Consider the following 11342-nt stretch of genomic DNA (forward strand, 5'->3'; position numbering starts at 1 on the left):
ATCGGAACGCGCCATCAAGATCCTCGAAAGGGTAATGGCCAGCAACCACAGATGGCTATCGAATTCAGGCCAAATGACGCTGAAGTCGAGATGGAGGTATTTGAGACGACACCATCCTCAAGCAAGAGTAAGGACATGGTCACAATCTCGGCAGCAAGCATATGTTGGGTTGGCACGGATAACGTTGTTCTCCGCGATATAGATATTTCTATTCGACCTGGTTCTTTTACCATCGTGACTGGTCCTATTGGCTGTGGGAAGTCGACTCTCATCAAAGCAGTATTAGGAGAAACGGGAATTAGTAAAGGTGTTCTGGAGGTCTTGTGCAGGGAGATAGCGTTCTGCGACCAGTCTCCCTGGTTAACCTTCGGTACTATCCGGGAGAACGTCACAGCAATGATCGATTTCCCGTTTGATGAAGCATGGTATAGAACGATTCTTCACGCTTGTGCTTTGGAACAGGACTTGGAGCAGCTTCCACATGGTGATCAAACCGACATTGGAAGCAGGGGATTGGCGATAAGTGGCGGCCAACGACAGCGAGTGGTAAGTTAGGCACTCTCCAAAAGTTGAGGAAATCTTTCTCAATTGTTATAGGCACTTGCGCGGGCTTTATATTCGAGGAAGAAACTGGTAGTCTTCGACGACATATTCGCTGGTCTAGACAGGAACTCGGAGGAGCAGGTCTTTGCGCGTGTTTTTGGACCGGACGGACTTCTTCGAAAGCATTGTGTCACTGCCATTTTGGTCACACATCGAGGTGAGTGAACCTTTCGCTGCAAATGTATGGGACACCCAAAATCTAAAATGCTCTGTAGTGGACCAGTTGCCGTTTAGTTCCCAAGTCATCGTGATAAACAAGTTGGGGCGAATAGAGCAACAAGGCGATTTCAAAACTCTCAACAGCGTTGATGGATATGTTCGGAACCTCGTAATCAAAGCAGAAGCAGAAGTAGAAGCACAAACCCCTGAGCCTGATGAAGTTGTTGAAGAAAGACCATCTGCCATTCGACGAGTAAAGACCAAGTCGAATAACGACAGGACCGAGGACTTTGCAAGGCAGACTGGGGATCTGTCGATCTACATGTATTATCTGAAATTTGCTGGTTTTGGGACCGTATACCTTGCTCTCGGTGTGCTAGCGGTTTACTCATTTTGCTTAGTATTCCCTAGTAAGCAACTCATACCCATAAATAACAGCTGATATGCACTGACCGCAATGAAACAGCTATTTGGCTTGATTGGTGGTCAACCGCGAACGAACAGCGTCCTGGGGAGGACCTCGGGATGTATCTTGGGGTCTACATTGTCTTTGGGGTTGTAGGCTTGGCAGCTCTGAGCCTGTTTTGCTGGTAAGATTCGGTAACGTTTCCAGAAGTACTAAGTGTGTACTGAAGTGTGCAACACCTAGGCAGATGATCATTGTCCTAGGCCCGCGGGCTGGACAAAAATTACATTCGACTGTTCTTCAGCATGCATTATGGTGTGCTGCACTTCAATTTGAGCTATGCATTTACTGATAGAATTCTAGGGCACCACTGTCGTATCTATCCAAAACCGACATCGGCACCATTATGAACCATTTCAGCCAAGATATGCAACTTCTTGATTTCCAGGTCACTCTCACAAGCATGAGCGCAGCTGAAGGTATTGACAAATGAATCAGAACAGCAACCCTTCTGCTGACATGCCCTGCTATTTAGCATTCAGCACAACAATCTTTAGGTTGGTGGTAGTGTGTGTTACTGCCAAATATGTAGCGGCCATAATTCCGCTCACTTTGGGGGTTGTCTACATCATTCAGAAAGGCTATCTTCGTACTTCGCGTCAACTCCGCTATCTCGACCTCGAAGCCAAAGCACCCATCTACACCACGTTTATGGAGACTCTTGATGGCCTTGCCACCATACGAGCATTCGGATTCGTCGATCATCTTAGACATCGCGGCCACCAACTCATTGATGGAGCGCAAAAACCGTTTTACCTGCTCAATTGCATTCAAAGATGGCTAGGGCTAGTGCTCGATATGTTACTTACAGTAGTATCAGTTCTGGTGGTTGTCTTTGCAGTCAAATTCAGCAACGAAGCGACGGGCGGCACCACGGGTGTGGCGCTTGTTAATGTATTGACATGCCACCAACATCTGGCCGGATTTGTTTTGAGGTGGACTCTTCTAGAGACCTCCATCAGTGCTGTATCACGCATCAGAGCCTTTTCTCTTCAATGCCCCGTGGAGACTCGACAGGATACCGTACAGCCACTACCTGAGTGGCCTTCGGGAGGATCTATCGCATTCGAGAACGTCAGTGCATCTTACAGGTCAGTGGTCTTTCATTTTCCTTCTATCCATGTGTTGATAGCATCCACTCAGTGAGAACTCCCCTATTTTGCGCAACGTGTCATTTTCATTACCACTCGGATCGCGTCTAGGCATTTGTGGTCGCACGGGCAGGTATGTAATCAGGTTCTTGGAGTTGGGCTATTCCCATTAATTTTCCCCAGTGGCAAGAGCTCGCTCATCTCGTGTCTGCTTCAAACGCTCGAAATCTCTCAGGGTAGAATAACTCTTGATGGGTTAGATCTGTCGCATTGCTCTAAGGAAACCGTCCGGTCTGCCTTCACAACTGTTCCTCAAGATGCCATCCTTTTTGAAGGCTCAGTCCGTTTCAATCTCGACCCTCGAGGCTTGCTAGACGATGCAGAGATTGCGCAAGCCCTGCTCAAGGTCCATCTCACGGGCATCTTGAACGACTTGGATTCTTCGATAGATACAGTGCATCTACCGCACGGCCAACGGCAGCTCTTTTCCCTTGCCAGGGCGTTGTTGAGCAAGAGCAAGATACTAATACTAGATGAAGCCACCAGTAGGCATGTTCTCAGCCTTCTTGATGTGTATTTTTACGATGACTAACTCATAACAGCGTCGATCCGGAGACAAACCGTCTCATGCAATCGATAATTCGGGGCGAATTCGCAGGTCGCACTGTATTATGTGTCGAACACGACCTGAAGAACATTCTGGATTATGACAGGGTCGCCGTTTTCGACGGAGGCTGCCTAACAGAGTTTGGTAGCCCAGAGGCCTTGTTACGAGGAGACTCAAAGTTTAAACAACTGCTCAAAATCTAATGCGATGCAATATTTTATCCTAAGAAGATGCATTTGGTTGTCTTCTGGGACTGCAAGAGCTCCAAACCCGCAGATTCGGGCCGGTCTGACAATATGAGATTAGGAGTTTCATCGTAGACTGTGGATGAAGCAGATTTAGCTCTAGTGATCACAGCTATTTCAATGATGACTATCTCCATTCGCCGAATATCATTATTGATTAAACATTAGGTTGAGAGTGAAATCTACGACCTCTCTATCGATGAGCTTAAGGAGCTGCGGTTATGGGCAAGCCGGCTGGAGACCAGTTGTACCAGCCCAGCTCTACCTCGTCTGTGATGTTCCATGTTTGGATGAACTTTGCCTTCTTATCCTCCATTCCTTCAGTGCACAGAATTTCGTAGACCGTTCGCCACGCACTGTTAACGGCTCCAATGATCCACGCGTGACCAGAGCTGAGAGCCTCGCCGGCAAAGTGCACTAGTACAATTGAGTAAGCAACATCCTTAGAATCGTGACAGTCTTTGTCTTGGACAATCAAGCATGAGTGATAATAGAATGAATGATAATACTTACTGTGTCCATTCACTGCCGGCATAAGTAACCAAGGCATTAGACTGCTGAATTCGCCTGGCCCAAAGATAGCAAAGGCGCCATTTGAGTAAGCCGAGTCGTCTGCGGGTTTGAAGTCAGCCCTTGCTGTCACAGCGCAGTAAAGGAATGATGGAAGCCATTTGGACTCTATCAAGAGCAAACATTGGCTCTGACATGGATATTGGACTTCTAAGGAAGGGGGGATAAAGATCAACAGGTTGCTTACACCAAGAGTACGCATGATAATCCACAAACTGGGATTTGACAAATTCATAAGATACTCCGTTAAGAACTGCTAGATCTCTCAACGTCAGGTCGACCAGGGTGTCGATGCTGTCCGGTTGGGCGGGCGCCTGGGTCGTGGGGTTGTGTGGGTTGAGGTATGAGCCTAGGCGCGAAGCATCCTGACCCCAAACATAACTAGCTATCATCGATCCAGGAGCTCCAGGTACATCAAGCCCATAGGAAGGATACACGCAACGCCGAATTGGCAAGTCGGTGAATGATTGGCCGCCTTGGAAAGCACCAGTCGTGAGGTTCTCCCACCTAACATGCAGATATTAGCATGAGTGAATAAATTATATGTCGTCATGTAACGCGTCTTACCATCGTGTTTGGAACTTGAAGCCTATCTTGGTTGAAGGATCATATCTATCGACAAGAAGATTAGCTCGTGAATTTAGGCGTCGGCTTCAAGCCCTGCGAATATACGTACTGTAGACTGCGAATCGCAGTGTTTTGGAAATAGCTCAATTCCAATTCAGTCGTATTGATTGCTTGCAATGCGCCAAGCGGTGCAGTCGAAATGACATGCGCATAGTTGTACTCCTGAGTGCCGTTGACCACAACTGTTAAGTTATAATCAGAAGTCTTCTTGATATCTGTCACACGATTGTGCATAACGGGCTTGTTTTTTATAATCAGGTTCATTCCATATGTCAGTCGATCCACTGTAGCCACCAGAGTCAGTAACAGGTCGTAAGAGGTTGGGCAGAGTCGAAATGTAATGAAAAAGGATGGAACTTCGAAAATTACTTACTGCCACCATTGATGAGCGACCAGTTGCTTATGTTCGCACTCGTAAAAATCCATTCTTCCAGGATAGCTTGAGACATGGAGTACATATCATAGTGCCCGGTGGCGTCGTTGACAGTTTCCATCCAGTCAATCTCGCTATTAGCGAACCCGTTTTTGATAAGAAATTGCCGCACAGACATCGAGTCTAATTCCATGAGGGTATTGAATCCTTTGGTGAAATTCTTTGACAGCTCTGTAGACATAGACTTGACCTGATTGGACCAGAGATCAGAGGCAGACTGCGTGTCGAAGGTAGTGTTGAAAATAGGTACATTGTACCGGTTGGGTGACTCTGCGCCAGTATCGTTCATCATCGCACGAATGTTATTATACATTCGGAATGTGTTGTTTGTTTCAAAAATGTAGTTCTTCTGGACGACTTTATCACTCTCATTTACTCGGGCATTGATATAAGGTATAAGACTCCATGACTCGTTGCCAATGACGCGATCCATATACGGCATTGGAGGAAAGCGCATAGCTCCAACATCCTGTACTTGAATCAGTAAACCAGTCCACGGAATCGTGAATGGGGTTTGCCAACATACATAGTAGTCGTAATACTCCGGGTCGTCGGGTGTTGAGTTGTCCCACGCCTCCTGATCAAATCGATAAGTAAAGATCCTTCCTCCAATACGGTCCGAGGCTTCGTGTATATCGTAGTCGATGTCGAGAGAATCCAGCAGCATAGCGGCGTACAGTCCTGCAGCCCCTGCGCCTATGATTCCAACCTTCATCGGCACATCTGCGGGGGTTGGGACTTTGGTGAAGTTGCAGTAGTCCGAATTGTGCAGAACATTTCGGAAGAAAGCCGCGCGAGGGTTTGCAGCAGAAAGCTTCCCAGCGTTCAGTTCTTGAACTGCCGCTTGCGGGGCATTAGAGCCAGGTAAAGCGAGTGATGGTGCCAACAAAAGGGCGGTAATGAGCGTGTGGGAATTGAAGAACGACATGATCCCGGCAAAGAAAGAAACCTACCTAATGTGATCGAATACTTCACTGCACTTCAATCGCATGATGGTCGCCTTTTCTTGGTTTTATATAAGTGACACCGTACAGCCTTAATTTGTTTACAGCCTAGAGGGCAACGCTTGCCTCGACACTCTTTCCGAGCTGAGACACAACAGCGGGATTATCCCCCAGGTTGTAAGACACGGAGTATGTGGAAGGTCTGGCCACCAGCCCTAGAACACCGGGAATGTCCAGCCGTCGACTAATGAAGTTAGCCTTCTCCAGATTTACGGGAAGCCCGCGGAGGACCCTTTTTGCACTTCATCCACACGATCCCATTTCTTTGCATGCCTCATGCTGATGCGGCTTCCGTTTACATGCCATCAGCCAGCCACAAACAATGTGTGCCATGAAGACGAACCCAGCAACAGTCAGCCACTCATCACTTAATCGACAGAGAGTCCTGCCGGATATGTAAAAAGATGACTTTCGGTTAGGTAAGAATTTTCTACCTATCACGAGGTGATTGAGTTGCACTCGGATGACTAAAGGTAAAGAGCTTTGCAAAAGAGCGACCAGGTGGATTGGTGAATAAGTCCACAATATACCAAGAGACCATGCAGTAGTAGCTTGATTCTATTGTTCCAACCATCAATTTCTATTACTCTAGCAAGCTCTAACGAAGAAGCTTTTCTCGCCTTCCTTGGGCACAACAGCACACTCCTTGAGTAATTCATCTCCCAGAGCACACCTTAACGTTTCCGCCGTGGCGGGACTATCGAGGCTAAACCGTCCATCGGAGTGGCTCAGCCCGTTTGACTCCCTTGCTGCTTTTACTGCCTCTCGGAGAGCAAAGAACACCGTGCTGCCTAGAAATAGGGGTGGCTCGCCGGTACCTTTGCTGCTCTGTATCGACCGTAGATGCTTCCAGCTTATGGGCTCCCCGTTGATGTCATGGCGCAGCATACTGACATTGAACTCTTGTGGGATATCGGAGAAGCCGGGAATTTTGTAATTACCAGGACCCATTGTTGCGAGGTTTCCTGTCTTGCTAAACCATAAGGCTTCTTCCATAGTGAAGAGTCCTTGACCTTGAACGAAGGCACCTTCAATTTGACCATAATCAATGGCCGGGTTGATGGAATTTCCAACATCCTACAAGCGATTAGCATGCTCATTTGCGATCAAAATTTGGTCTAGCTTACCATCATGATATCGGTTCGCAACACAGTGTGATCACCAGTGAGAAGATCCAGCTCTACCTCACTTACGCCAACACCCTGTGTGAAATAGTAGTACATTGGCTTCGGATCCTTGAAGTTCCCCCACGTGTACCCAATCTTGGGCATCTTCCAGAATCCATTGGCAGCTAGGTTCACCCTGTCTCGGTATGCGGCATGAGCCAGATCTTTCATCGTTGCGTCCGGCCCGAGCTGCTTCCGATATGGCGCCAACCTTTCATTCAGTTGATCGCATGCATTCTTTACAGCCATTCCATTAAGATCACTGCCAGAGGAGGCAGCGGTCGGAGATGCGTTCGCGATTTGATATGATTGTGAGTCCTGTGTGTAGACCTCCTCAATCGGCACATTCAACTCCTGTGCTGCAACCTGGCACATCTTGGTGTATAGACCTTGGCCCATTTCCGTACCTCCATGGTGTAATAAGACACTGCCATCGGCATAGATTTTGACATATGCTCCAGCTTGATTGAGATGCAGAGCAGTGGCAAAGCTCAAACCAAACTTGGTGGGTATCATGCAAATCCCTCGCCTCTTCCACTTATTCTTCGGATTGGAGTTGTAAGTTTTGATTTGAGCCTTACGCTCTTCATAGCGTGCTGTCTTCCGCAGCTGCTCCATCATGATTGGTACATGCCAATCTTCGTCGATTGTTTGTAGAAATGGTGTCTGATTGCCCTGCGTATAAAGATTCTTCAGCCTCAAATCGTCAATATCCATGCCAATACCTTCAGCAATGGCAGACATAATTGATTCTGAAAGGTACATCGACTGCGGCCCTCCGAAGCCTCTGAAAGCTGTATTGCTGTGCGTGTTCGTCTTGCACAGATGACCCCGAACCCATACGTCGGGGATTTCATAGCAGTTATCGATGTGTGTGAGGCAACGGTCCATAACCGCACCACTCATGTCGTATGAGAAACCAGCGTTGTTATAGACATCGGCATCCAAGGCTAAGACTCGCCCATCATTCATGACGCCCACTTTCCATCTAGCTTGAATAGGATGTCGTTGACCTGTAGTCATCATATCCTCGTCACGATTTAACATGACCCGGACAGGCCTCCGCTCCTTCTTCGCTGCAATGGCACACAAGCAAGCGATTGGTACGCTGCGGGACTCTTTACCTCCGAAGCCTCCGCCGAGCCGCTTAACCTTGGCGTTGATTTTGTTGCTGCTCACGCCAGTAACGAGGGACACAAACTCTTGAGTTTCCATACTAAATAATTTAGGTTAGCAAATATATGCTTGGAGACGGGGGAGCACTTACGTGTTTTGAGTTGATGACCACACATCCATCTGGCCATCTTCCCCAGAAGGAATCGCTAGAGCTGCGTTAGTCTCGAGATAAAACTGCTCTTGGCCACCAATTCTCGTTGTTCCTTCAAAGATCTTGTCGCATTTGGTAAATATAGGTGCCATGTCGCTTGCAAGAGCATGTTTTCCTTTTCTAAGTTCTCGGCCGTGAGTGAAGAAACTGCCAGCCTTAATAGCCTCATCAATCGTCACAATTACCGGCAGGTCTTCATATGTGATCTTTACTGCCTTTGCAGCAGCTTGCGCTTGAAGAGCTGTCTCCGCATAGACCATACCGATGACCTGACCATGGGATTCCACCTTGCCGTCGGCGAAGAATGGCTCATCCCGTCTCACAGATCCCCATACGTTAAGTTCAGGCCGCAGATCATTCTTGTCAATATAGCCTACGACTCCGGGCAATTCGAGCGCGGGTTTCCAGTCAATGTCTAATAGCTTCGCGTGGGCTTTTGTCGAAAATACTATACCCCCGAAAAGTTCGCTTTCTTGACGCGGAATATCATCGACGTATTCGGCTTCACCAGTGCACTGTTTCAGAGCGGACAAATGCGGGATATTCTTGCCGACCACCCTCTGCTCGACAAAGTTGGAACTATCTCTAGTGCCGTGAGAAACATCGCGGTGAATCTCAGTAATGCTTGGATCAATTTGCCTGAGACCGAACTCGTGAAGCGACTCGTGCCAGAAACGGATGAAAAAGGAACAGACCAGAGACATTCTGTACTGTGCCATTCCACCGGGGACACCAAATGGTAGGCTCATCTCGGAACGCAGAGATGCAAGTGCTGTATCCATTGTTGACTGATCCTCCCACATCTTGCCCATGAGAGCTTGCTGTGTTTTCAAAGCCGGTATTGTGATGGGTGCCATGCCACCAAACGCCAGAGCAATATCCTCCACTAGGCCCTTTACATCTAAACGGACACGGAAGCCAGCTGTTACAATCGCAATGTCATCATCCTTTCTCTTCGCCTGCTTGTATGCCTTCATCACTTCGCGAGATGCAATCGGAGGCAGAGGGATGCGTATTTGGGCAATGATCCCGTCTTCTATCAGCGCGGTTTTCCTATAACTCAGGAAGAAGTCTTTCATATGAAGCGTCAACAGCGGCTGCCCCTTCCTCGCAACGCTGAGACTGGCTCCAGCCGCAAGTAATACGGGATTCGCGTCTGATATTGGGGATGCGGTTGCAATGTTTCCAGCCAATGAAGCAACATTTCTGATTTGACGACCGGCGAAGTATCGAAGCTGTTTTCGTAGGGCCTCGAATACCAACCCTCGCTTTCCAAGTCGGAGAAATGCCTCCTTGCATATATTCTCGACCTCTGTCAGTGGCGTGTTGGCTCCCAGCACAATTGCAGATGTTGCATCCCAAGCAGCTTCGGTTGTTGGCAACGAGACTTGTTTCAGTTCTTCGATGTCTGAGACATATACCATTACTGGGAACTTTGAGCTCTTAAGTCGTATCTCGACCTGGACTTCGCTTGAGCCGACCACGAGCTTAGCAGGAGCATAAGCGCTCTTCACTTCTAGTAGTTGTTCTACTGTGACTGGCCGGAACCAGAGGACCTGGTCATCTCCGTAACATAGCGGCTCTTTCTCATATTTCCACAATGCTGGAGGGTAAATCAGTTCAGAACCGGGATCGTAGGCTTTGAAGCCTGGTAATACAGTGGGATTGACACTTTTTGGCTTCGGTAGCCCTGCCCCCTTTCCGCTATCGTCGTCGATGGTCGTGGTGCTGCTGATTTTCGAGTCTCCGGATCCCGACTCGAGGGACGAGCCGTCATCTCTACCTGAACTTCCCGACGAGCTACTATTAGACCTTGTGGAGCTCTGGCATGGGACTGCTGAGCCATTCTGAACACCATCTCGGCAACAGCCGCCGGGTCTACCACATGATTGTGGTGACTTTTTCACAGAGGCTTTCACCTGCCGTACTTCGGTTTCTAGGTCGTCCTCGCTTGATTGAGAAGTCTCATCAACCGCACCCTTTAGGTCCTCTGTCACGAATGTTTTGGCAGCTTGCAAGATGGGCTTGTATCCCGTGCATCTACACAGATTCCCGTCGAGATGACCTTCCATCTCGATGTCGCGTTCGCTCAGCATGAAGACCTTCCTCTCTGGATCGTACGAATTTCGGACGAGTGCATACAGACTCATGACGATTCCCGGAGTGCAAAAGCCGCACTGGCTTCCGTGCATCTTTGCTATCCTCTCCTGTAGTGGATGTGGGTCTGCGGCCGTCCCCAGCCCTTCGATGGTGATGACATGCTTGCCATCCACGCCGACAAGCGGGAACAGGCAAGCATTGACGGCGAGATGAGATACTTTCTTCTTGCCGCCAGATAGAGACCCGATTTGAAGGACGACAGTACAAGCTCCGCAGCCGCCTTCGCCACAGCCCAGCTTGGTGCCTTTGAGGTTGGGCTGTGCGCGGATGTAATCGAGGAGAGTCCAGCGCGGATTGGGGTTGCTGAGCACCGTTTTCCGGCCATTGAGGTAGAATGTGATGAGTGGAGAGCGGAAAGTATCCTCAATTAGCGGTGCGAGAGCGTATGCGTCGTGTTGAGCAGCCGTTGCTGACGGCGCTGATGGTGGCGGTGGGAGACCCATTTCAAGGGTGGTGATGGAGAAGGTTGAAACCTATACCAATATATGTGGTCTTAGAAGCACAATACTGCCAACTTCATCACATGAATCGGGAATATGAACAAATCTGAGGACAATCTTCTAGAAATTGGATACTGCCCATTCAAACAGGCGACGTTGTGAGGTTGACAAAGAGTTCGCCTCCTCTCAGAAACGGTATAGATATTGTAACACACTTCGGGCTATTGGATATTGCATGCAATGCAGTGCTATCAGCGGCCTGCCCGCCTTTAGCGTGCCCCCTGATAGGAGCGGAGACGTAGATGCAGGCGGCTCCCACTCTTCATCATGACGTCCAGGTACATATATTGTCCCCAACAAACAGCAATTCCAGGACCGTAGATGCACGGGACACGGCTGGGTCAGCAAGTGGCGTTAATGCGCTGTATGCCCCGCATCTAGTTC

At 48.7% G+C, this 11342-nt stretch overlaps 2 protein-coding genes across 2 annotated transcripts; both read right to left on the bottom strand.

Moving 5' to 3' along the window:
- Positions 1-3376: 3376 nt before the first annotated feature.
- UCRPA7_4125 (putative l-amino acid oxidase protein) lies at positions 3377-5516 on the bottom strand (the record flags this gene model as incomplete). The annotated part of the gene is made up of 7 exons (XM_007916687.1): positions 3377-3636; positions 3685-3783; positions 3929-4248; positions 4309-4353; positions 4418-4652; positions 4742-5270; positions 5328-5516. 7 exons carry the CDS (start codon positions 5514-5516, stop codon positions 3377-3379), a joined length of 1677 nt encoding a protein of 558 aa, XP_007914878.1.
- Positions 5517-5853: 337 nt separating this feature from the next.
- UCRPA7_4126 (putative xanthine dehydrogenase protein) lies at positions 5854-10901 on the bottom strand (the record flags this gene model as incomplete). The annotated part of the gene is made up of 5 exons (XM_007916684.1): positions 5854-5989; positions 6479-6882; positions 6933-8187; positions 8239-9854; positions 10227-10901. 5 exons carry the CDS (start codon positions 10899-10901, stop codon positions 5854-5856), a joined length of 4086 nt encoding a protein of 1361 aa, XP_007914875.1.
- Between the last annotated feature and the right edge of the window lie 441 nt (positions 10902-11342).

Source organism: Phaeoacremonium minimum, assembly GCF_000392275.1.
Source record: "Phaeoacremonium minimum UCRPA7 unplaced genomic scaffold PA7_03_scaffold_326, whole genome shotgun sequence".
Taxonomy (NCBI): domain Eukaryota; kingdom Fungi; phylum Ascomycota; class Sordariomycetes; order Togniniales; family Togniniaceae; genus Phaeoacremonium; species Phaeoacremonium minimum.